Genomic DNA, 25909 nt, shown 5'->3' on the forward strand with positions numbered 1-25909 from the left:
GTGTTCTAATCTTTGTTGTGTGTGTATCACAGTATTCAGTGTCGTTGTGCTGATCAGGGTCTGGTGTTTCTAAATTGTGTGGCAGGGGTACAGTAGTGTTGAGTTCTATTGAATGTAGTGAGTGGTGTTGAACAGTGTTGAGTGGAATTGTAGTTTTCAGGAGGACTGCAATAAGACACAGGAGGGGGATGGCCCCAGAAGCCCACTGCATGCTGTTGCCACGGATACACACGACATAACCAGCCCTGCTCCAAATATGAATCACCATCACACACACACTCGCACTCACCCGCCGGACTATTTGCATTGACCCTCTTAGTTTGCACGGACTCCTTTCACTCCTTTCATACGCTGCTGCTACTGATTATTTCTATTTTTCGGTAAAACTTTTGTCATTCTATTGCTTATGAGCTTTGTTATGTTCTTGTCACAATTTATTCAACTTATGGGTCGGTAATCAGCTGGTGACTTTCCAGATTTGATTGGTTTTGATATAACTGAAATAACTGTTTGATACATGGAACTAGGAAGCACTGAATTTAGTAACGTGTGTTGTCATTTGTGTAAATAAGGGCGCTACTTTCTCCCAAAATGTTAATTAGAATTCTATGGGAAAGCCGTCCGTTCCTGGGGCTTTTCTCCTCGTGAATGTTTTAACCGTGTTTGATATTTATTTTTGGGTGATCTCTGTTTTAAGTGATCTGCTGATAATTGCTTCAGGGTTGTTGGGTCTAAGAAGGATGTAGGATCAGTCCCACTGTTGTTTATTCAGATTCATATCGATTTTCAAAGAAGCTTTTAAAATGGCCATTAATCGCATTGTTGTTTCTAATTCATTTGAAAATTACAATTGGTTTGGCGTGTATTTGCTTTTTGAGGGCTGCAATATTTTTACCAGGTTTATTTGCCATTAAGTTGTGTGCTTTATTTGTAGTTTAACCTGTAGTTGTTGTCTCTCTTGAAAGTAAAATATCATATTCCTGCATATGTAAAAAATATATGTTGTTTTCTTCTTTACCTTGTAATGATTTTTATTGGCTTTTCCCAAGAGACTGATTCATTTTTCTTTACTTTTCATTTCTAACTCAGATATAACTTTTTCCATGTATGAGATTATCATTCCCCTAATGTACGCCTTAAAAGCATCCCAAAATATATCTGTTGTTGGCTTTTCTCTGTCCCCTATGTCTACATGTTTAATGTTTACATTTTTTCCCATTTACGTATTTAATAAATTTGGGGTCTTGAAGATGCGCTCTTTTCATTCTCTATATTCTGTCACATGACATAGTGAATTTTCTGTTGGTGTAATTAAGCATTATACCGGAGAATGATTCGATGTCACTACGTCATGGATTTTTAAACCCAGTAAATTGTTGTGTGCATTTAAAAATAGTCATCTCCAGGTGTCCTGTAAATTATTTTTAAATTTGACATTTTTCATCATCTTTGCAGGCTCCTTGAGATTGCTTTTTAAATGCTACTTCTGTCAATCTTATCGAATATATGATTTAGGTTGCCTGCTAAAATAATAGTTATTGTCTGGATCTGATCTAATATAGCTTGAATTCTATCTAAAAACACCAGATTTGCCCCTGTGGGACATACAGTGCATTCGGAAAGTATTCCGACCCCTTGACTTTTTCCAGAATTTTGTTACGTTACAGCCTTAATCTGAAATGGATTAAATATGTTTGATTTTTATCATCAATACCCCATAATGACAAAGCGAAAACAGGGTTTTAGAATCTGCTTGCAAATTTATAATAAAAAATATTTAAAAAATACCTGTTCAGACCATTTGCTATGAGAAATTGAGCTCAGGTGCATCCTGTTTCCATTGATCATCCTTGAGATGTTTCTACAACTTTATTGGAGTCAACATGTGGTAAATTAAATTGATTGGACATTATTTGGAAAGGCACACAACTGTCTATTTAAGGTCCCACAGTTGACAGTGCATGTCCGATCAAAAACCAAGCCATGAGGTCAAGGGAATTGTCCGTAGAGCTCTGAGACAGGATTGTGTCGAGGCACAGATCTGGGGAAGGGCACCAAAACAATTCTGCAGCATTGAAGGTTCCCAAAAACACAGTAGCCTCCATACTTCAGAAATGGAAGGAGTTTGGAACCACCAAGACTCTTCCTAAAGCTGGTCACCTGGCTAAACTGAGCAATTGGGGGAGAAGGGCCTTGGTCAGGGAGGTGACCAAGAACCCGATGTTCACTGACAGAGCTCCAGAGTTCGCCTGTGGAGATGGGGGGAAACTTCCAGAAGGACAACCATCTCTGCAACATTCCACCAATCAGGCCTTTATTGTAGAGTGGCCAGACAAAATCCACTCCTCTGTAAAGGACACATGACAGCCCGCTTAGAGTTTCCCAAAAGGCACCTAAAGACTCTCAGATCATGAGAAACAAGATTCTCTGGTCTGATGAAACCAAGATTGAATTATTTGGCCTGAATGCCTAGCGTCACGTCTGGAGGAAACCAGGCACCATTCCTACGGTGAAGCATGGTGGTGGCAGCATCATGCTGTGGGGATGCATTTCAGCGACAGGGACTGGGAGATTAGCCAGGATCGAGGGAAAGATTAACAGAGAAAAGTACAGAGAGATCCATGATGAAAACAGCGTTTGAGAGGATCTGCAGAAAAGAGTGGGAGAAACTCCCCAAATGCAAGTGTGCCAAGCTTGTAGCATCATACCCAAGGAGACTGAAGGTTGTAACCACTGCCAAAGGTGCTTCAACAAAGTACTGAGTAAAGGGTCTGAATTTCTGAAAAGCTGTGGTTGTTTTGTCATGAGGTATTGTATGTCGTTTGATGAGGGGGGAAAAAATGATTTAATACCTTTGAGTAATTGTAACATAACAAAATGTGGAAAGAGTCAAGGGGTCTGAAGAATTTCCGAATGCACAGTACAATTAAATCAATGTGTATTTTGTAACATGTAAGGTAATATTCAACATTATAAAATGGGAGATTCACCGTATGAACACCTAGTTATTGTTTACAGTATATATATAGAGCGTGTGAGCATGTGGGCTGAGTGGACATTTAACAGAGAACACACAAAAAAACATAAAGCAAAGTACTTCTTTGTACTTTGAGGAACTGTGCCTTTTTAGGGCTTTTAAGCTTCTACTCCTCTCCTAATGTACCAACAGTCTGTGGATTATGTCATTGGAGAAAGACTGCCACTTAGGTACTGTGGTCAGTTTGTATTACCTTGTAAATTAAAAGGGAGAGTGGGTCCACCAAGAGACTGACATGAGATAAGTAGAGGCCCCACACATACTTCTGAGAAGTGTCTGATGCCCTCCCAGTCACCCTGTCCCAATCCCCTCGATAGAGCCCCTCTCCACTCTCACCAATAACGCCATTGAATCTTAGCTATAATGACAAACAGAATAATAATGACTTAACACTCTCTCCTAATCTGTCCAGAACACTTTTTCATTTTAAAGTAGGTTTTGCAAGTCAGATGACATTGTAGTATAGTTAAATCCTTCCTTCTCTCTCTCCCAAGCCAAACCCATCCCTCTCCACCTCCAAACCCATCCCTGCACCCCCTTTACACCACCCAAGCCAAGTTTTCCCCAACCTCCCATCCTTACCCATCCAAGCCAAGCTTGTCCCAAGCCAAGCTTGTAGCTTGATTGGGGCTTAATCCGTGCTTGTGAACTCTATCCTCTGCGCTCCCCTCCACACCCACAGCACTGCCGGGAAGCTGAGGTGAGACTTGATCCTCTTTTCCTCCACTGACTGTCTAATCGGAATGTATTCCTTGAGTTTCTCTCTCAACCTAGCAGACAGGTCCTAGACGAATTGAATGGACCGGCCGTCCTTTCTCCCTGTCCCTCAGAAAGTTTATTTTGGTCTGATAGTTCCACATCTCTCCTCCTCTAAACTTTTCCCTCCGCTTGTGGACTTCAGTGCACAACACATCAGCTATCTGTGACCAGGCTAAAAAACCTTTCCAAGCCAAACCTTCATATCATAACCGCTAACCGCTACACATAGCCTGCATCGTTAATGTCACCAATATTAGCTAACGTCATAGCTTATCAATATAGCTACTAGAACTAACGTGTAAGTAAACCCACTACAATCATGCAGTACAGTGAACAGTCAGCAAGCAGTTTAGCAGTTACACCGGCTCTAGTACTTCATTTTTAAAGAAATTAATTATTTGTTCAAAACTGTTCAACTGTTGTCTTTCTCTTTGAGTCAACTACTCACAACATTTTATGCACTGCAGTGCTAGCTAGCTGTAGCTTATTCTTTCAGTACTGGATTAATTCTCCGATCCTTTGATAGCGTGGACAATATGTCAGTTCATGCCCCAAGAGCACTGATATGTTGGAGGATGTCCTCCAGGAGGTTGTTATAATTACTGTGTAAGTCTATGGAAGGGGTTGAGAACCATGAGCCTCCTAGGTTTTGTATTGAAGTCAATGTACCCGGAGGAGGACGGAAACTAGCTGTCCTCCGGCTACACCATGGTGCTACCATACAAAGTGCTGTTGAGACTACTGTAGATATTTATTACAAAACAGTGTGTTTTAATCAATTATTTGGTGGCGTGAATATATTTAGTATAGTTTTATCTAAAAAGGATAACTTTTTTAATGTTTCACCATTTAAAAAAAAATAATTCACGGAGGATGGTCCTCCCCTTCCTACTCTGAGGAGCCTCCACTGTCGTGTATATAGCCAAGTTATCTTTACTCATTGTGTATTTATTCCGCGTTATTATTGTTTCTATATTTTTCTCTTTGCAGTGTTGGGAAGGGACCAAGTAAGCATTTCACTGTTAATCTACACCTGTTGTTTACGAAGCACGTGACATATCAAATTTGATTTGACGCACACTGTCGTGCACGCACACACACACCTTCATGTTCACACACACCACATGTTCATACGGGCATACAATCACATGCAAACACACATATGATCAGTGGAGTTGTATACAGGTGAGGCAAGTTGGCAAGGAAGGGCCATGGCTAGAAAGTGATTACCAGGAGATGTGGTTCAGACACCTAGGTTGTGTAACATCTTTGTGTGAGGTGTGGAGCAGCTGCTGTTCTCTCCCATGGTGTGTCTGTCCAAGACACATTCCAATCCCTCCTTACTGTTCCAGTTATCAACCTGATGGCGATTAGGGTATTGTTTTTGGCTCGATACTCGCCCTCCACTCCGCCACTCCTCCATTCCCAGGCAGATGGAAAATTCTAATAAGAATCTGTGTCAGCTCCTGTTCTGCCACTCTGATTAATTTCCAATAACAAACCAGGGGACAACTGTTGTGTGACTCCCATACTTTTCTTTAGGGGTTGTGAGGACACAGTGTCTCTTTATCTATTGTGGCTAAAGGAAAATTCCACTCAAAAACTATCTTTTGGAATTTGTTCCATTAGTCCATTGTTGATATAGTCCTAAAATGTGTTGCATGTCAACAATCAAGTTTTAAAGATGTATAACTTACAAAATACTGAAACATTTTGCATTGTGTGATGCATGCCTCGGCATGCTGTCAATTAACTTCTGGGCCACATCCTGACTGATGGCAGCCCATTCTTGCATAATCAATGCTTGGAGTTTGTCCGAATTTGTGGGGTTTTGTTTGCCCACCCGCCTCTTGAGGATTGACCACAAGTTCTCAATGGGATTAAGGTCTGGGGAGTTTCCTTGCCATGGACCCAAAATATCAATGTTTTGTTCCCCGAGCCACTTAGTTATCACTTTTGCCTTATGGCAAGGTGCTCTATCATGCTGGAAAAGGCATTGTTCGTCACCAAACTGTTCCTGGATGGTTGGGAGACGTTGCTCTCGGAGGATGTGTTGGTACTATTCTTTATTCATGGCTGTGTTCTTAGGCAATATTGTGAGTGAGCCCACTCCCTTGGCTGAGATGCAACCCCACACATGAATGGTCTCAGGATGCTTTACTGTTGGCATGACACAGGACTGATGGTAGCGCTCACCTTGTCTTCATCCAGATTTTTTCCAGATGCTCCAAACAATCGAAAAGGGGATTCATCAGAGAAAATGACTTTACCCCAGTCCTCAGCAGTCCAATCCCTGTACCTTTTGCAGAATATCAGTCTGTCCCAGATGTTTTTCCTGGAGAGAAGTGGCTTCTTTGCTGCCCTTCTTGACACCAAGCCATCCTCCAAAAGTCTTCGCCTCACTGTGCGTGCAGATGCACTCACACCTGCCTGCTGCCATTCCTGAGCAAGCTCTGTACTGGTAGTGCCCCGATCCCGCAGCTGTATCAACTTTAGGAGACGGTCCTGGCGCTTGCTGGACTTTCTTGGGCACCCTGAAGCCTTCTTCACAACAATTGAACCGCTCTCCTTGAAGTTCTTGATGATCCGATAAATGGTTGATTTAGGTGCAATCTTACTAGCAGCAATACCCTTGCCTGTGAAGCCCTTTTTGTGCAAAGCAATGATGACGGCACGTGTTTCCTTGCAGGTATCCATGGTTGACAGAGGAAGAACAATTATTCCAAGCACCACCCTCCTTTTTAAGCTTCCAGTCTGTTATTCGAACTCAATCAGAATGACAGAGTGATCTCCAGCCTTGTCCTCGTCAACACTCACACCTGTGTTAACGAGAGAATCACTGACATGATATCAGCTGGTCCTTTTGTGGTAGGGCTGAAATGCAGGGGAAATGTTTTTTGGGGATTCAGTTCATTTGCATGGCAAAGAGGGACTTTGCAATTAATTGCAATTCATCTGATCACTCTTCATAACATTCTGGAGTATATCCAAATTGCCATTATACAAACTGAGGCAGCAGACTTTGTGAAAATGTATATTTGTGTCATTCTCAAAACATTTGACCACGACTGTATATACACTGAGTGTACAAAACATTAAGAACACCTTCCTAATATTGCGTTGCACCCCCTCCCCCTTTTGCCCTCAGAACAGCCTCAATTCGTCAGGGCATGTAGTCTACAAGGTGTCGAAAGCGTTCCACGGGGATGCTGGCCCATGTTGACTCCAATGCTTCCCAGAGTTGTGTCAAGTTGGCTGGATGTGCTTTGGGTGGTGGACCATTCTTGGTACACATGGGAAACTGTTGAGCCTGAAAAACACAGCAGCATTGCAGTTCTTGACACAAACTGGTGCGCCTGAAACCTACTACCATACCACGTTCAGAGGCACTTAAATATTTTGTCTTGCCCATTCACCCTCCGAATGGCACACATGCACAATCCATGTCTCCAATTGTCTCAGGGCTTAAAATCCTTATTTAATCTGTCTCCTCCCCTTCATCTACATTGATTGAAGTGGATATAGCTTTGACCTGGATTCACCTGGTCAGTCTATGTCATGGGAAAGAGCTGGTGTTAATGTTTTGTACACCTGCCCTTGCACTGTAGGACTAATTCACTAATCAACCTTAACCCACCACTCAATGCTGTTGATCCCACTAACTATACTAAGCACCACTGTCTTACCAGCAACTGGGACCTACTTTCTACTATTGGGGGATGTTTTACATGTAGATATGATTTGAATATATTATTTCTAATCACATATGCTTTATATATCATTGGTTTTATTATGATTTCACCATTGTCCTTTATGTTGCTGCTCATTTTATTCGTTTGATCTGTGTTTTTCTTCAGGCTTTGTGTTATTTCATAATGTTCCAGTGGAGGTGGTTGGGCGCTAGGAGAGACGGACTCACAAACACAGACAGACAATCAGACAGACAAAAACAACAAGTGGAACAGACAACTAGCAGGATGGTGTCATGTAAATAGAGTGTGGCGGTTGAGGTGTACACGGCACAGTGAAGGTGAGCTATAGGCCCAGTAGAGGAGCCGGCCATCCAATCAGCAGGAGGTCCGGTGGTGAGACCCTGAAAGCCTCTCTGTAGATGAATAATGCAGAGCAGAGGGGCCGAGATAAGACGGCCATTAACCTACATCTGCCCCCCCCCCCCCCCCCCCCACACACACACACACGCACAAACAAACACACACACGCACAATTAATCCAGAACACTGTCTACCCCCAACACACACACCAGAAAATCCAGACTCTATACTAGATAACACTAGGCTCTCTCCTCCAGCACCACTTTCATCACCATCTACAGAGGAGTCTGTCCAAGGAATTTAGAGTGGGTTAATGGGGTAGGTGTTCAGGTAAGGCCATAGTGAGATATATGTTAGTGCCCAGACACACTCGACCTAACTCTGTCTCAGCAATCTGTGCTGAGATCTCATGTATTAAACACACACCTCTGGAAGGCTGTGTTAAATTAATCATCACAGTATAATTCCCCTAGCACTCCAACTCTGCATCAGACAGACATATACACACAACACACACACATACTTTGTACATGCAGATACTACTTAACACATTTACAAACATAGAAAAGACACACAATCACACATGCATCTCCACATGCTAACACGTGAACTTACACAATACTTTCAATTTACACAAATAGGTCAAATGCACACAACACACACACACACACACACACACACACACACACACACACACACACACACACACACACACACACACACACACACACACACACACACACACACACACACACACACACACACTCATTAAAGTGGCAGTTCAAATGTAGGTCAGGTTTGATGTATTTAATTGATGATCTTACACAGGGTCACTGTTGAGACACATTTATCAGACAGCTTCCATGAGATACAGATACACACGGTTACACTTCCATAGGAAAATAAAACACAGGTTTCCATAAACCATTAACCTTCTGTTACCAGGACATATAGTATATCAACATGTTTTGCACATATTTGTACTTATTTCAGTGCTATATATTTTTTAAGAGAAATTAGATAGTCATTCTAACAATGAGGAAAATAAATACTGTATTGACATTTATTAAACTGGAAGTGCATCTTAAAGGTCTAATGCAGATGTTTTTATCTCGATATCAAATCATTTTTTGGGTAACAAGAAACAAAGAAGAGAAAGAAACAAAAATATCTTCTTAGCAAAGAGCAATTTCTCAAGCAAGAATTTTGCTAGGACTGTCTGGGGGTGATCTGAGTGGGAGGGGAAAAGTGAAAACTAGCTGTTATTGGCAGAGAAGTTTTAAACACTCTTTCTTATTGGTCTATTAACAAATTTCCCATTTGGTGATGTCACCAGGCAGGCCAAAACTCCATCCCACCAAAACAGGCAGAAATTTCAGACGATGTTTTCATACAGCTCTTACACTATCATCATTTTCACAATTTCACAGTATTATTCCCTCATAGTGTGGAAATACAGTACCAGTCAAAAGTTTGGACACACCTACTCATTCAATGGTTTTATTTATTTGTACTATTTTCTACATTGTAGAATAATAGTGAAGACATCAAAACTATTAAATAAATTCTAAATAAATCACTGACAAAGTAGGTGAATGGATGATCTCTGCGTGTGCGGTTCCCACTGGGAAGCATGGAGGAGGAGGTGTGAGGGGGTGCTTTGCTGGTGTGGGGGTGCTTTGCCTGTAACACAGTCTGTGATTTATTTAGAATTCAAGGCACACTTAACCAACATGGCTACCACAGCATTCTGCAGCCATACGCCAACCCATCTGGTTTTTGCTTAGTGGGACTATCATTTGTTTTTCAACAGGACAATGACCCAAAACACACATCCAGACTTTAAGGGATATTTGACCAAGAATGAGAGTGATGGAGTGCTGCATCAGATGACCGGGCCTCCACAATCACCCGACCTCAACCCAATTGAGATGGTTTGGGATGAGTTGGACCTGGAAGGAGAGTGATGGAGTGCTGCATCAGATGACCGGGCCTCCACAATCACCCGACCTCAACCCAATTGAGATGGCAGCCAACAAGTGCTCAGCATGTGTGGAAACTCCTTCAAGACTGTTGGAAAAGCATTCCTCATGAAGCTGGTTGAGAGAATGCGAATAGTGTGCAAAGCTGCCATCAAGGCAAAGGGTGGCAACTTTGAAGAATCTGAAATATAAAATATATTTGAACACTTTTTTGGTTACTACATGATTCCATTTGTGTTATTTCATAGTTTTGATGTCTTCACTATTATTTTACAATGTCGAAAATAGTACAAATAAAAACCCTTGAATGAATAGGTGTGTCCAAACTTTTGACTGGTACAGTATTAAGTAACCCATTTCAGGAAGCTACCACTTCACCACTTCACAGGGGAAGCATTTGAACATAAAAAATATGTTTTTTGGGGTAGAAATGCCTTCTGGAACATGTTAACTTGCATGTGCCTTAATAACAAACGTGTATGCCATCTGTAAATATGAATACATTTGCTAGATAATTCTGAGTTGGTTTAGTCACAGAAAAAGACACGAACCTCCCCACTAGCCATGATTGGCTGAGATAATGGATGGGCTGGAGATGCCGAGAGATGAGTTCTGATTGATCTGCCATGTAAAATGCTTCTGTCTTATGTGTAGATAATCATTGCTACCACTGCTTTTTTGAAAGATATAACGTTAGCCATGGAGTACTGCAAAAGTGTTGCTACTGCTCTCAACAACATTGTTGCCCTGAATTTGGCATGCTCTATCGACCAAGATCAGTGGGAAAAAGTTGTGATGGATTACTTTCTGCACACAGTCAGCGTGAACCGCAGTGACTTGACAGTACAGGCCAAACAAACATTCATCCATGTATATATGTAAGAGTGTAGCTACATTTTCAGATATTATACAGTGCATTCGAGACTCTTCCTAGAGCTGGCCGCCCGGACAAACTGAGAAATCGGGGGAGAAGGGCCTTGGCCAGGGAGGTGACCAAGAACCCGATGGTCACTCTGACAGAGCTCCAGAGTTCCTCTGTGGAGATGGGAGAACCTTCCAGAAGGACAACCATCTCTACAGCACTCCATCAATCAGGCCTTTATGGTAGAGTGGCCAGACAGAAGCCACTCCTCAATAAAAGGCACATGACAGCCCGCTTGGAGTTCGCCAAAAGGCACCTAAAGGAGTCTCAGACCATGAGAAACAAGATTCTCTGGTCTGATGGAACCAAGATTGAACTCTTTGACCTGAATGCCAAGCGTCACATCTGGAGGAAACCAGGCACCGCTCAAAACCTGGCCAATCCATCCCTACTGTGAATGGTGGTGGCAGCATCATGCTGTGGGGATGTTTTTCAGCGGCAGAGACTGGGAGACTAGTCAGGATCGAGGCAAAGATGAACGGAGCAAAGTACATTGAGATCCTTGATGAAAACCTGCTCCAGAGTGCTCAGGACCTCAGACTGGTGTGAAGGTTCACCTTACAACAGGACAATGACCCTTAGCACACTGCCAAGACAATGCAGGAGTGGCTTCAGGACAAGTCTCTGAATGTCCTTAAGTGGCCCAGCCAGAGGCCAGACTTGGACCCGATCAAACATCTCTGGAGAGACCTGAAAATAGCTGTGCAGCAACGCTCCCCATTGAACCTGACAGAGCGTGAGAGGATCTGCAGAGAAGAATGAGAGAAACTCCCTAAATACAGGTGTGCCAAGCTTTTTGCGTCATGCCAAAGAAGACTCACGGCTGTAATTGCTGCCAGTGGTGCTTCAACAAAGTACTGAGTGAAGGGTCTAAAGAGTGATATTTCAGTTTTTTTCTTCTAAATTTGTAAACATTTCTAAAAACCTTTTTTTGTTTTGTCATTATGGGGTATTGTGGAAATATTCAAGGGGTCTGAATACTTTCCGAATTCACTGTTTGTTTCTAATTTTGTCAAAGTCATTTTCATTGCAAGTTAAACAGTACTGTTAACTAGCTAGCGAACTCTAGCTTGCTGGCTCGCTAGCTTTAGGTTACGTGCAATATTCCCTCAATTTTTTTTCATCACAGAGCACATTTCAGGTCTTCTGAACGCAAACTTGAACGTTGTAAAAAGTCTGTAACTTCCAGCGCGTAGCCGCTTTAAGTTACATTTTTAACAGTGGTCATATAGGCTACTGTGGCTATTTGATCATAATGTAGACCTACCAGAGTGGCCTATCATCAAAAACAATTCCCGAAAATGCATCCCATAACATTTTAATGTGGAAATAGCAGCCAATTGTGTGGTGTTCAATGTAGGTCTACAATTCATTAAACTTTTGAAAAAACAATATATGCAGGGCTTGACATTAACCTGTTTATCCACTTGTCCTTCAAACAAGGACGTGACTGAAAATGTTGTTGTGTTGTTTGAATCAAGAAACCACTCCAAAATAAAATACGTTATTATTCCAATACCATTATTACAGAGAATCAGACAAATTATTCTACCCTCTGCCTATTGGTTACTTAGCTTATTCAAGCCTGTTGCATTGAAAGTGCCTAATATTGTGTTGATTCGATCACAATTGCCACAGTAAAGTGAAACATTGATATTTTTAACAGGGAAAACTCTAGAACAGTGGTCACCAACCTTTTCTGGGTCAAGATCACTTTGAGTCAAAATGCAAGCCGAGATCTACCGCTCAACATTAACCAATTAAAAACAGTACTGTAGCAAATGAGGTTTGTGCAGTAAGCTATAGGCCAAATACATTATCACCGCATTTTGGCTTTGATTGAATTTTTATAGGCTGTATGATCACACCGGTAATAGATCCGTTGTTGTATTACTTGTGAAACACAGCTGAGTAAGCATACATTTAAATAATTCGCTTTTCATTTTAATTTTAATGGACTGATGGAGCCTGCATCTGATTGTCAGTCTCAGCAGAGGGAGAGAGCAGCAGACTTAGGGTCCGCCTCTCAACATCCCTAGGCTCTCCCCTTTCCTCCACTAACCAAAAAGGGACACCATCTTCCAGCTGGAAAAATTTGAGTCGCGGCGAATTATTTCTGCCTCATGCACAAATTCATCTTGTTACCCCTATGAACAAAGAAAGTGAAATATTCCTCAATATTAAAAAAGCCACTAATAATAACAACAACGCAAGCCTAGCAGCACTTTCCTACTCATTCGTTACTTATAAAAGTGTTGAATACAAAGTGTTGACAGTGCTGAGTAAGATCTTAAACAGCATCTCTTTGTTGTATTCGTTGACAGCCTCTCTCTAGTCATGGTTTTAAACGTTTTGAAATCTCACAGTATCAACTTTGCTGTAGCTTTCTTTTATGCCTGCTACGTTACTGCAGACACGGTCATCTGAGCCATCCGATTGGCTAGCGGTAGGCCTATAGTGCACTTGATTTGCTCCCTGGGCCCGCCGGGAAGGCAGAGCTTGTACCTTCAGACACATGTAATGGTTCAAAATGGCAGTGGTGTAAAGTACTTAAGTAGAAATACTTTAAAGTACTACTTACGTAGTATTTTGGGGTATCTGTACTTTATTTGACTATTTATATTTTTGCCTACTTTTACCTTTACTTCACTACATTCCTAAAGAAAACTATGCACTTTTTACTCCAAACATTTTGCCTGACACCCAAAAGTACTAGTTACATTTTGAATGCTTAGCGGGACAGTTAAAAGTCCAATTCACACGCTGATCATGAGAACAACCCTGGTCATCCATACTGCCTCTGATCTGGTGGAGTTGCCCCTAGCTGTCAAAAAAAGTAATAAAACAGGAAATTGTGCCATCTGGTTTGCCAAATATAAGGAATTTTATGTGTAGCATTTACTTTTACTTTGTACTTTTACTCAAGTATGACAATTGAGTACTTTTTCAACCTCTGTACATAAGTACATTTAAAATATTTTACTCAAGTAGTATTTTCCTGGGTTACTTTCACTTTTACTTGAGTCATTTTATATTAAGGTATCTTTTACTCAAGTATGACAATTAAGTACTTTTTCCACCTTTGCAAAATGGCAACAGTTCGCCTACAGGCACACAGGGCAGCAGAATCGGGTGCACCTACCACCAACAGCCCGAGACGAATAAGAAAAAACCAAGGCTTTATCGTTGGGTTTTTTACAGAAATGTTTGGCAATAGCCTAGGAATACGTTGGACCGGTTGGTGACCGTTGCTCTAGAAAGTTGAGTGAAGTTCAATCTCGTGCTTCTCTGCGTGAGCTGATACTTCTGCGTAGCAGTCCAGGGGGAGCTGCACGGCAGTCTCGGGGCAACTGCGAAAAGCTTAGAGGGAACATTGGTTATGTGCATTATCTGTGTAGTAATATTATTTGTATCTCAGATAGTCATCTGCATTGCTAGTTATAGCCTTTGAACCCAGTTGGTTAGATTTAGCTACCTGCAGATTCATGCAACAGCAGTTCATGCATGGTGGCTAGCTATGACAATCCGTTCGTAGTGTAGCTATGGGTTTGGATTAATGTTCATTGTTTAGCTTCGTCAGATGATTACATGGGGATGATTACGGCCATCTACTGTATTTCATGAACATGTGTACATGTCTAGACAATAGGACCAATCAATTTAGCTAGATGTGGCCGGGGGCTGGTTATAGCATTTCTTTCACATGACCCATCAATTTAGACACGTGTGGTTAAGTGGGTAAGCATCATCTAATATGTATACTATATTTTTATCGGGACATGTTCTATTTTAGATATTTCTACTATGCAAATATGTAAGTTACCATTTAACTGTACCATTTCCACCTTCTGTATCCTGTGCATGTGACAAATAAACTTAGATTTTTATTTGATATATTGTGTTTACCAGAGACGGTAATGTGAAGAACAACATGACCTACACCAAAGTCAGATTAGGATATAGGCCAAGGACTAGATAAAGTGTATTTTTACTACTACTTTTTGCTACTACTTTCACCACTTTTAGTCTTGAAATCTTTGGTTGTTTACTACACTACCTTACTCACTCTGTTTAGCACATGGCCTCACATGTGAATCCTTAAAGAGATGGGTGGGGCTAAGGCTTAAGTGGTTGTGAATGATGTTGAATGGGTGTAGACAAAGAAATACATTCAAGGGCCATTTTCTCAAAAGTGGGGTTACAAGTTTATCAACTTTCGAAGCAGAATTACTTTCCCATTGTTCATCAAATGCAGTGTATGATATAACATTCTGTAGTCTGTAATTTTATCCAATAAAAAAATTAAATAAAAAACTGAAAATGTCGCTACGTAAGACCGAATTAAGGATCACATTTATAAAACGCAGGAAAATCACATTTTTGATTGCACTGGGCCTTTAAAGTTTTTTTCCTATTGGAATATATGTGTACCCTCCAAAATGCAATATAAAATGTGTTTTTATAGGCTACTGGAATATCCAGAGCCAAGAGCCTCTTGTAAGTGTATTATGTGGCTGTTGTGCTATACATGATGGATTGATTGCTGTAGTGTTTTTACGTCATATCCAAGAGGCATATAGTTACAGTAAACTATGATATAGGCCCTCATGTGAACCTTTTCAATTTTTGAGCCTGTTTCTCATGCTGAGGTCTATAAAGCACTAAAAGCAATTGAGACTAAAAAGTCTGCAGGTCCAAACAACCTGGACCCCTACCTCTTAAAGATAGCAGCTGGTATTATTACTGAACCTGTGGCACACATTTTCAACTTGAGTCTCTTGACCAATTTCATACCCAGCATTTGGAAATCAGCTTATGTCCTCCCACTGCAAAAGGGTGGAGATCCCTCAGATGCTAATGACTATCGTCCTATCTCTAAACTCCCTATCCTGGTCAAAGTATAGGAATCCCCCTAGTGAACTCAGTTAAAAACATCTTAATTGAAAAGAACATACTGAGTGGGGTTCAGTCTGGCTTTAGATCGGGGCACAGCACCACAACTGCAGCTATGGCAGTGGCAAACGACATCATTAATGCACTTGATAAAAAGCAACGTTGTGCTGCTCTGTTTGTTGAGTGTAAATGCTTGTTTTGGGCTGGATCATGTTGTTGTATTGTATTTTTGTATGTTTAATTCTGTAATTTATTGATCGTTGCTGCCTTCTTGGCCAGGGGTCTCTCCCTCGAAAAAGGGGCTCTGGGTGTCAATGGCCTTTTCCTGGTTAATAAAGTTTTTTTTTTTTTTTTTTAATTTAATTGAGGTTCACTCGTTGACAATAAACACAAATGGAACTGTATATTGGTAGTCACTAAAGTGAATGCATTTTTCTCATGTCCACCCTCTCTGTCCTTCCTCCCCCTCTCTAGTGTGTGTTTGGGTTTTGTAGAAGCCCATCCCCACACTCCGTCCACACACAGGCCATGAGCGCTGTATGGACATGACACATACACACATACACACAGACACACAGACACACAGACACACAGACACACAGACACACGCACACGCGCGCACACACACACACACACACACACACACACACACACACACACACACACACACACACACACACACACACAAATAGTGGCTGAAAGAGTGCAATTCAAAGCCCTCATTGACACTCAGACTGGATTGTCAAAATGTCATCAATCCACACCTATGTGTGTATTAATGTGGCCATTCAACATTAAACACACCAGGGCACCACCACACTTAACAGCCATTCATTTACAAGACAAACAATGGATGGCAAACAGTATTGGGAGGAAACGTATGTTTTTTGCCTGTCTCTCTTTCTCTTCCCTTTTCATTATTCTTCCTCCCTCCACTCTACTCCACTTTCCTTCCTTTTCCTTCTCTCTCGTCACCTTTGCTTGTATTGAGTGGGAAGAGGGGAGCTGGTTTCCTAGTGGCATATGAGAAGGTGAATGTGTTTTTTAAATTCAAAATAGAAAAGCACTGACAGAGAAAGAGAGAGAGAGAGAAATCTCTATTTTTAAATGGAGGGGTTTGGTTAGGAATCTGATATGCTGTTGACTGCAGCTAGGTCCTGCTCTGTCAGGTACGAGAGGGCTGGATTCAGAGCCTGTCATTTCATTGCAGTGTAAATGAAATTGTATCCTTCCTTCTATCTCCATCGGTCTTCATCCCTTCATCCTTCTCTCTCTCCCCCTATTCAATTCATTCATTTGTCCATCATCCCCCTCCTCATCTCCTTTCTCTATCTCTCCCCCTCTCATTCCAATGTACGCTTTTTTGTCTCCTCCTCCTATCCCTCCACCCTTAATTTCCTTATTGTACATGAGATCGATAGATCACTTCCTGTGTTCAGCGGGGTTAGAGGTGGATTTAGAGAGCAACATGCTCGGGTTACCCTGCTGGAGGGCCCTGGGGTGGCTGATTTGGGGGGGTCAGCGGACCAGAGGGGTGACAGTGACAGGACACTTTACTGGTCACTCGACATCACTGCCGGTTAGCACTGAGCATGTCTGAAGTGGTCGAGGAACACAAGTTCCTCCTGGGTTCAATCTCAGCATCTCCCCACATTTTGACAACACTGATAGACATGATGCCATTTTAAACCGTTTAATACACTCCACATGTCCATAACCCCAACAGCCCTTAACCCCCATGTCCAATAAATGTTCTGCTGCTGTCAGTCTGTCTGTCTAAGGGAGAGCGCCCAGCAAGCCAGAGGAGATCAATATAGTCAACCAGGTCACCGGTGATACAAGTCAGTATTCAACGTCCATCCATGTCTGAGGATGTCAGGAAATGATGTGGAAACCGGCCACTAGGAGCATCAGTGAGCAGTGTTAGCTTCAAATAGGTTCCGTAAGCATCTGCCTTTGATTCCAAAGGTCGCATGTTCAAATCCAGCAATAGAAAGTTGTTTTTGAGATATTTGTTTAAAGCCTATCCCAAACCTTAACCCTTACCATAACCAATTAGAGTAAACCTTAAGAATTAGGAGCTAATGCTTGAACTTAACCCTAACCTTGAAAATGTGGAGCTGGTGTCTAAACTTAACCTTAAACACTTTGAAATTAGAAATTTGAGAAACATGGAGTCACCCCACCCAGTCCAGCCAGCCCACCCCAGCAGTGGAGCAGCTCTCTGTTTAATGGTGTTAGGTCAGGACCTGACCCCACTTAAGCTTTTACCTACACCCCCCAGCCCCAAACGACTCCCCGCGGCACACTGACCTGCTCCCTCCCCTCCCTTCTCCATGCTAAATAGCATTTATAATGATCTGACCCTGGACCTCACGTTAAAAGTGAGCACCCCCCCCCCACACACACACACACTCACTTAGAGACAATAACCTGCTTGGGATGCTGTGTGTGTGTGTTATTTTTTAAGCACATGCCCACTCTAATATCATGGCTGAAAACCATAACTCTCTAATTACTGTAGTGTCTGGTGTTTGATTGAGATACAGAACGAGGAGAAGTTCATTACTCTACGATTTTGGCAGGCCTAGAGTGTGTTTCTGTGGGGTTCAGAGAGGCGTGTATGTGGGCCGCCGGACGTCACTGTCTCTGGTAAGTCATGTACATGCCCTAACTGCCTGTCGTCTACCAGGCTGTCTGCACCTCAGGTCAACCTGATTAGACCAGCCGTGCTCAGAGGATCACTTCTCTCAGTCAGACAAAATCCATACGTACGTCTCTTTTTACACTGCCCAGAACATTGGGGTCCAGTCAGATCCAAGATGGACGTCTCTCCAGTCTCAACAATGCATTGAAGTGCAGCCACTACTGTACAGTGCGGTAGCGTCACGGCTCTTCCTGAGGACGGCGGTGGAGAGGGAGGCATAATAGGGGCACATCATTTGAGCACCCACAGGGGAGAGAGAAGCCTGTTTGCGGAGAAACCACTCAACACATTAGCGGTGGAGAATGAAAGAGCTCCTCTGTAGAGCGCTATAGTGTCCTCGCTCCGCTTGAACCTCAAGTAGCAGAGAGAAGCCACGGCAGCCCAGTAAAGAAAGGCTGGACGAAAGAGATCCGGTGTTGTGAGATCGTAAAGTTTAGTTGGAATTCTCAAACCACCAGGAGGCAAGGCTCACCTTTAGTCCTAAACTAAGACCCCTGTAGAGGTTTTCCTGGTCAGATGTCGTGGTGAGGAAAAAACTCCTGGCCCTAGTCAGTATGAATTAGGGTAAATCGTCCCACTACGGGATGGTTAACTTGCTAACCACTGCTCCACTAGGCTTAACCTTCGTGAGGGAGATCATAACTACCTCGTTATTACCTTGGTAAGGGTCGCTACAATGCTTTTCATGAGTGCTGCTGTCATGTTCCAGGGCTTATGTTGTTTCCTGTTTCCACAATGCATCTACTATTTTCGACGGACCTGTGCTTTGACTTGTAGGAACATACCAGTCATGTTTCACCACAATCCGATGATCAGGGTGCACGCATGGAAGCATACACCCACACTATCACACACATACTAGCACACAGACATACAAACACACACACAACCTTATAAGCCTGCTGAGAGACAATCCCTCTTTGTTTCTCTGTCCTTTTCCACTGCCTCCTCCTTCTTAGGAATGCACCACTTCCATGACTCCACTGCTCCAAAAACAACACTGTGGTGTGTGTGTGTGTGCGCGCGTGCACGAGTGTAGGTGCGTGTGGGGCGTGTGTGTGTGTGTTCGTGTTTAGAGATTGAGACTGTGTGTATGAGAATAAGAGCTTAATTGTTTATTTTGGGAGTGGAAGTGGAAACCAGAGAAGAAACAGAGTTTGGTCCACAGAGAAATTGTGGACAACAAAGGAATGAGCACGGGCTCAGCGTCAGACCATCGTTCTCTTTCCCCATTCACAAAGCACTCTATCAACACACTTTCTCTCACCATGACCTAAACTACTGTTGTACGTTCATTGCCCCTGAGGGGATGCACACATGCAACTTGAATCATTTTTTTTGAAAATAGGTTTGGTCCTCAACTTCCGCTAGTTTAAAGAGGTCATTCACAATTGCCAAATAGACTTTCAAATTCATGATATATAGCCATTGATCTTGAGGAATATGACTGTAAATGTCGCATGAGCTTAGTTCAACTGTCTGATCTGGCTTTCATAGCTGCCAATGCATTTGAGAGTGGTCACATTTCTCCAGCCCCACCCCTTAGATGTTTACAGGAGGGGGGAAATTGCCTTGCGATGAGGAATGTTGGGCCAGTAACTGAAAGGTTGCTGGTTTGAATACCCGGGTGGACTAGGTGAAAAGTCTGTCTGTGCCATTGAGCAAGGCACTTGACTCTAATTGCTCCAATTAATCACTCTGGATAAGTGCGTCAGCTGAATGTAAAAATGCAAAATGTTCACTGAAACAGTGGAGAGGTGTATGCTTTGTTGTTGTTTGAAACACAGATTTCCCATTTAAAGACCATTTTTCTGTTGGTGGATCAGAGGAGACCGATGAAATCCTGGACAGTAACAATACAAAATGCACTCAAAATGTACTATTTAACTATATTTGAATATTACCTGTTGTAAAGTTGCATATAAAATGTGTTATACCCATATTGCCTGCTTTGGATATGGGCTTTGACAATGAACAAGGACGGGTGTGGTGATTGGTATGTAATTAAGCTTTGTGCTTTTTTTGCTAAGACAAAAACATGCCTCCCCTTCCATTTGTTTCTTTCCTTCTTCCACCTTCATATTTTCCTCAAACACCTTTTCTCTTTTCTTCTCTTCATCTCTCTCTTCTCTTTTACCTTTTCTCTCATACTGAATTCCACTCCCCTCGCTTTCTCTCCTCTCTCAGGTGCATCGTCTGTGATCAGCAACGATGACGACTCAGCCTCTCCTCTCCACCACGTGTCCAACGGCAGTAACACTCCGTCCTCTTCTGAGATGGGCCCAGACGCCGTCATCATCGGCATGACCAAGATCCCCGTCATCGAGAACCCTCAGTACTTCCGCAGCAACAGCATGCTCAAATCAGACACCTGTGAGTAGAACAACAAGACCATGGCTTACACACACACACACACACACACAGAGACAAGTATGCAACACACATATGAATGTCTTCCCTTCACCACCAGTTCATTTTAACTGGTAACAACATGTTCTGAGCTGACATAGCCTACTATGCTGCAGCGAAGAAGAGTAACGTGCGGACTAGGAGATCTCAGGGGATCTGAGTGCTGATGTCCCCGTGAATCTGTTACACCAACACATATTGTAGACGCCATCTAAGAACCCACACCTGAATGTGCGTATGCATGGGTTGCCATAGCAACAACCTCTCCGCTGCTATGGAACTGGCCTTGGAGCTGCTGATAAAATGTGTTGAGTGGGACAGGACGCGTTCTCTCTCTCTGTGTGTGTGTGTGTGTGTGTGTGTGTGTGTGTGTGTGTGTGTGTGTGTGTGTGTGTGTGTGTGTGTGATGTACAGTATTGAGTGCAATTGACTGACATTTTATTTAAGAAAATGTATTGGCTGGTCTCCAGAGTAGTGTAGCATACTAAGGCAGTGCTTGAGGCGTCACTACAGCCCCGGGTTCAATCACAGGCTGTGTCACAGCCGGCCGTGATCGGGAGACCAATGAGGTGGCGCACAATTGGCCCAGCGTCGTCTTGTTTAGTGGAGGGTTTGGCCGGCCAGGATTACCTTGTCCCATCGCGCTCTAGAGACTCCTTGTGCCGGGCCGGGCGCCTGCAAGCCGACTCCGGTCGTCAGTTGGATGGTGTTTCCTCCAACACATTGGTGCGGCTGGCTTCCAGGTTAAGCAAGCAGTGTGTCAAGAAGCAATGCGGCTTGGCAGGATTGTGTTTTGGAGGACTCTTGACCTTTGACTCTCCCGAATCCGTAGGGGAGTTCCAACGATGGGACAAGACTGTAACTATCAATTGGATATCATGAAAAAGGGGAAAAAATTACCAACAAATTATAATAATAATAATAATGTACTGTCTTCAGAGACCAGTCAGACCACAGCACTCTCCCAATTGGCCCAGACAGGAGAAGAAACCGGAGACAGATATGCACATACACATACACACACACACACACGCACGCATTGTGTGTGAGTGCTTGTGCATCAATGCCACTTGTCAGCAGTGTAGCTGTATCCATCTAATCCATTAAATTCAAGGTCATGTCAATGAACACATGTTCCTGTGCATATGACATTTAGAGGCAAAGATAACCTCTACAATAGGACTGTGTCTCTCAGTAGTCTCAGTGCGTGTGTGTGTGTGAGTGGGAGGGGGGGTTCTTCTATCCTTGTGGGGGCCTTAAATCCACCAAAGTTCCCACAAGGTAAAATTCTCTGTTGTGGCAACATTTCCCACATCCCCATGAGGACAAACGCTATTTTAAGATTAAGGATTAAGTTTAGTATTAGGGTTGCAATTAGGGTTAGAAATAGGATTAGGGTTAGGAGTTAGGTTTACGGTTTGGGTTTGGGTTAGGGTTACAAGTTAAGGTCAAGGTTAGGGTTATGGTAAGAGTAAATGTTATGGTTAAGGTTAGGGTTTAGGGAAAATAGGATTCTGAATGGAAAATAATTGTAGGTCCCCACGAGGATAGAAGAACAAAACGTGTGTGTGTGTGTGTGTGTGTGTGTGTGTGTGTGTGTGTGTGTGTGTGTGTGTGTGCATGTACAGTCCCAGTGAAAAGTTTGGGCACACCTAGTAACCAAAAAGGTGTTATGTTATATTTTAGATTCTTCAAAGTAGCAACCCTTTGCCTTGATGACAGTTTTGCATACTCTGGGCATTCTCACAACCAGCTTCACCTGGAATGATTTTCCAACACTGTTGAAGGAGTTTCCACATATGCTGATTACTTGTTGGCTGTTTTTCCTTCACTCTGTGGTCCAAATCTCAAACCATCTCAATTGAGTTGAGGTTGGGTGATTGTGGAGGCCAGGTCATCTGATGCAGCTCTCCATCACTCTCCTTCTTGGTCAAATAGCCGTTACACAGCCTGGAAATGTGTTGGGTCATTGTCCTGTTGAAAAACAAATGATTGTCCCACTAACCAGATGGGATGGCGTATGGTTGCAGAATGCTGTGGTAGAAATGCTGGTTAAGTGTGCCTTGAATTCTAAATAAATCACAGACAGTGTCCTTTAGTAGTTGTTTGTTGCAGAAATTTGACCATGAAGGCCTGATTCACACAGTCTCCTCTGAACAGTTGATGTTGAGATGTGTCTGTTACTTGAACTCTGTGAAGCATTTATTTGGTCTGAAATTTCTGAGGCTGGTAACTCTAATGAACTTATCCTCTGCAGCAGAGGTAACTCTGAGTCTACATTCCTGTGGCGGTCCTCATGAGAGCCAGTTTCATCATAGCGCTTGATCGTTTTAGCTACTGCACTTGAAGAAACTTTCTTGACATTTTCTGCATTAACTGACCATGTCTTAAATGAATGATGGACTGTCATTTCTCTTTGCTTATTTGAGCTGATCTTGCCATCATAGGGACTTGGTATTTAGGGCTATCTTCTAAGTAGGGCTATCATCTGTCTATCACCCCTACCTTGTCACAACACAACTAATTGGCTCAAACACATTCAGAAGGAAAGAAATTCTACAAGTGAACTTTTTACAAGGCACACCTGTTAATTGAAATGCATTCCAGGTGACTACCTCATAAAGCTGGTTGAGAGAATACCGAGAGTGTGCAAAGCTGTCATCAAGGCAACGGGTGGTTACTTTGATGAATCTCAAATATAAAATATATTTTGATTTGTTTTTGGTTACTACATGATTCCATATGTGTCATTTCATAGTTTTGATGTCTTCACTATTACTCTACGATGTAGAAAATATTATGAATAAAGAAGAACCCTTGAATGAGTAGGTGTTCTAAAACTTTTGACTGGTATTGTATGTGCATGGCTGTCTCCGGCTTCTCCTGTATGGGCCAATGGAGAGAAGGTTGTGATCTGACTGGATCTCTGCAGCCCCAAAAAATGGATTCGTAAAATGTCAGTCAATGATGCTCAATACTGTACAACTCAGTGTTTGTGTGTGTGAGTGTGGGGCGCATGTGTGTGTATAAATGTAGTATTCACTTTGATGAGGAAGAGCTAAACAGTTCTAGGTAAGGTAGTCTGTCAGGGGAGTGGGTGTGACTCTAATATCTTGGCCTCCATTGGTTTGTCCGCTCCATTAGAGTAGTCATAGTTCATTAAGAACATGAGACACACACACACACACCCCAGCTGATAGACACGCTCACAGATGCACTGTCAACTTGCATGTCTTGCAACGGAAGGACTAAAGGCCGACACAACAGAGGTTTCTTCCTTTCTTAGTGCAGTCTACTCTTCTTTCAACCCCTGTTTCTTCCTTTTGTTCTCTCCATCCCGGTCTCTGGGTTCAGAAGGATTAACATTGTACTGGAAAATTTGATTCACAAATGTATTTTTACCAGGCTGTTTACTTGCAGAAGGGCTCTCCTCCTGTGGAAATGATCCCATTCACCCATGACATCAGAACACAGGGACTAAAGTCTAAAGCCAACCCCTATTCCACCATCCAGAAGTGAGGCTTTGGAAAAGCACAGCTACTTAGCCGAAACTAGAGAGGATGACAGACAGTGGAAGGGGGTGGACTTGGATAGGGAACATGTCTCTTCTTGACATGTACATATTACGTACTTACAAAGAATGATAAAAGAGTACATGTGTAGAGTTTGGTTGTGTAAATGTATATTTACTGTACACGAATTGGCGGTAATGGTGGAGTTGTATGGTTGTAATGGTAAAAATATCTGAGTTTTAACTTGAAACCATGCTATTATTGTTGTGAAAGAAGAGAATTAGTGAGCAATGGTAACGAGCTGTGGCTTTTGTGGATAGATGTTCTGGGAACTGTGGGAACTTACATGTAATTAATTCCCTGAGCTGTTGTTTTGGCAAATGTGATGTCATCAGGTCCACATGTTTTGGCAGATGTGATGTCATCAGGTTCACACACATACACACAAAGCTGCGCTCAGGTCTTGAGTCTGTATGTGCTAGTCTAATGGCCTAGGCTCTCTGTCTCCCTCTCCCTGTCTTTTTTTTACATAATATTGGGTTATGCCTCTCAGTAAGTTAGTGCAGATCGATGCAGCTTCAAAGTCTAGCCCGCTGTAATGCAATAGCTCGAGTGGTGAGCTTTTCTTCAAATGCATTTCTTAATCAGATCAGAAATAAATCTTGATGGTTTGTGTCCGGGTCCACGGTTTCTCTCTCTGAAGACAGTAACCTGCTGATGAATATGTTTTGGTGTTCTCCACTGTCCTCGTGCTGTAGAGGGAGGCCTGGGTTGAGTTAAGTGGGTGCAGAGCATCTACAGTATCTGGCTGCATGAAAACCGCTCTGGGAGAAAGCACTGGGAAAAGCCTGCTATGTTATTACCACCAGACTGATCTCAGTGTTTGTTCAGTCAAAAATCGTTGTTTCAAATAGACCTTCAAACATCAATTTCTGACGATTCCCACCTGACAGCTGTTACATATGCTGAGAGACAGAGCTGAGCTAACACTGTGCAACACAATGTTACAAATTGCTATCATCACAATAAAAAGACAGAATACAAAACGAATAGTAAAACTCCCTTTCAATTGAAAATACATTGATTACACAAAACACATCACCACAATGTACAGTACCAGTCAAAAGTTTGGACACACCTACTCATTCAAGGGTTTTTCCTATTTTGACTATTTTCTACATTGTAGAATAATAGTGAAGACATCAAAACGATGAAATAACCCATATGGAATCATGTAGTAACCAAAAAAGTGTTAAACAAATCAAAATATATTTTAGATTTTAGAATCTTCAAAGTAGCCACCCTTTGCCTTGATGACAGCTTTGCACACTCAATCACTGACAGTGTCTCCAGCAAAGCAACCCCACACCATCACACCTCCTCCTCCATGCTTCATGGTGGGATTCACACATGCGGAGATCATGCGGTCATGCGGTCCTCCTGAGAGCCAGTTTCATCATAGCGCTTGATGGTTCTTGAAATGTTCCATATTGACTGACCTTCATGTCTTAAAGTAATTATGGACTGTCCTTTCTCTTTGCTTATTTGAGCTGTTAATGCCATAATATGGACTTGGTCTTGGTCTACCACCCCTACCTTGTCACAACACACCTGATTGGCTAAAATGCATTAAGAA

At 42.5% G+C, this 25909-nt stretch overlaps 1 protein-coding gene across 2 annotated transcripts in view; it reads left to right on the plus strand.

Annotated features, from left to right (window-relative positions):
• Nucleotides 1–25909, plus strand: part of LOC110535778 (BDNF/NT-3 growth factors receptor) — an 88624-nt gene that overhangs the window by 21363 nt on the left and 41352 nt on the right. For both annotated transcript variants that reach the window (XM_036935577.1, XM_036935579.1), the window contains exon 13: nucleotides 20540–20725. In XM_036935577.1, the coding sequence (XP_036791472.1) occupies nucleotides 20540–20725 (186 nt within the window). The remainder of the gene's footprint in view (nucleotides 1–20539; nucleotides 20726–25909) is intronic.

The sequence above is a fragment of the Oncorhynchus mykiss genome, chromosome 11 (genome assembly GCF_013265735.2).
Source record: "Oncorhynchus mykiss isolate Arlee chromosome 11, USDA_OmykA_1.1, whole genome shotgun sequence".
In the NCBI taxonomy this organism is placed as follows: Eukaryota; Metazoa; Chordata; class Actinopteri; order Salmoniformes; family Salmonidae; genus Oncorhynchus; species Oncorhynchus mykiss.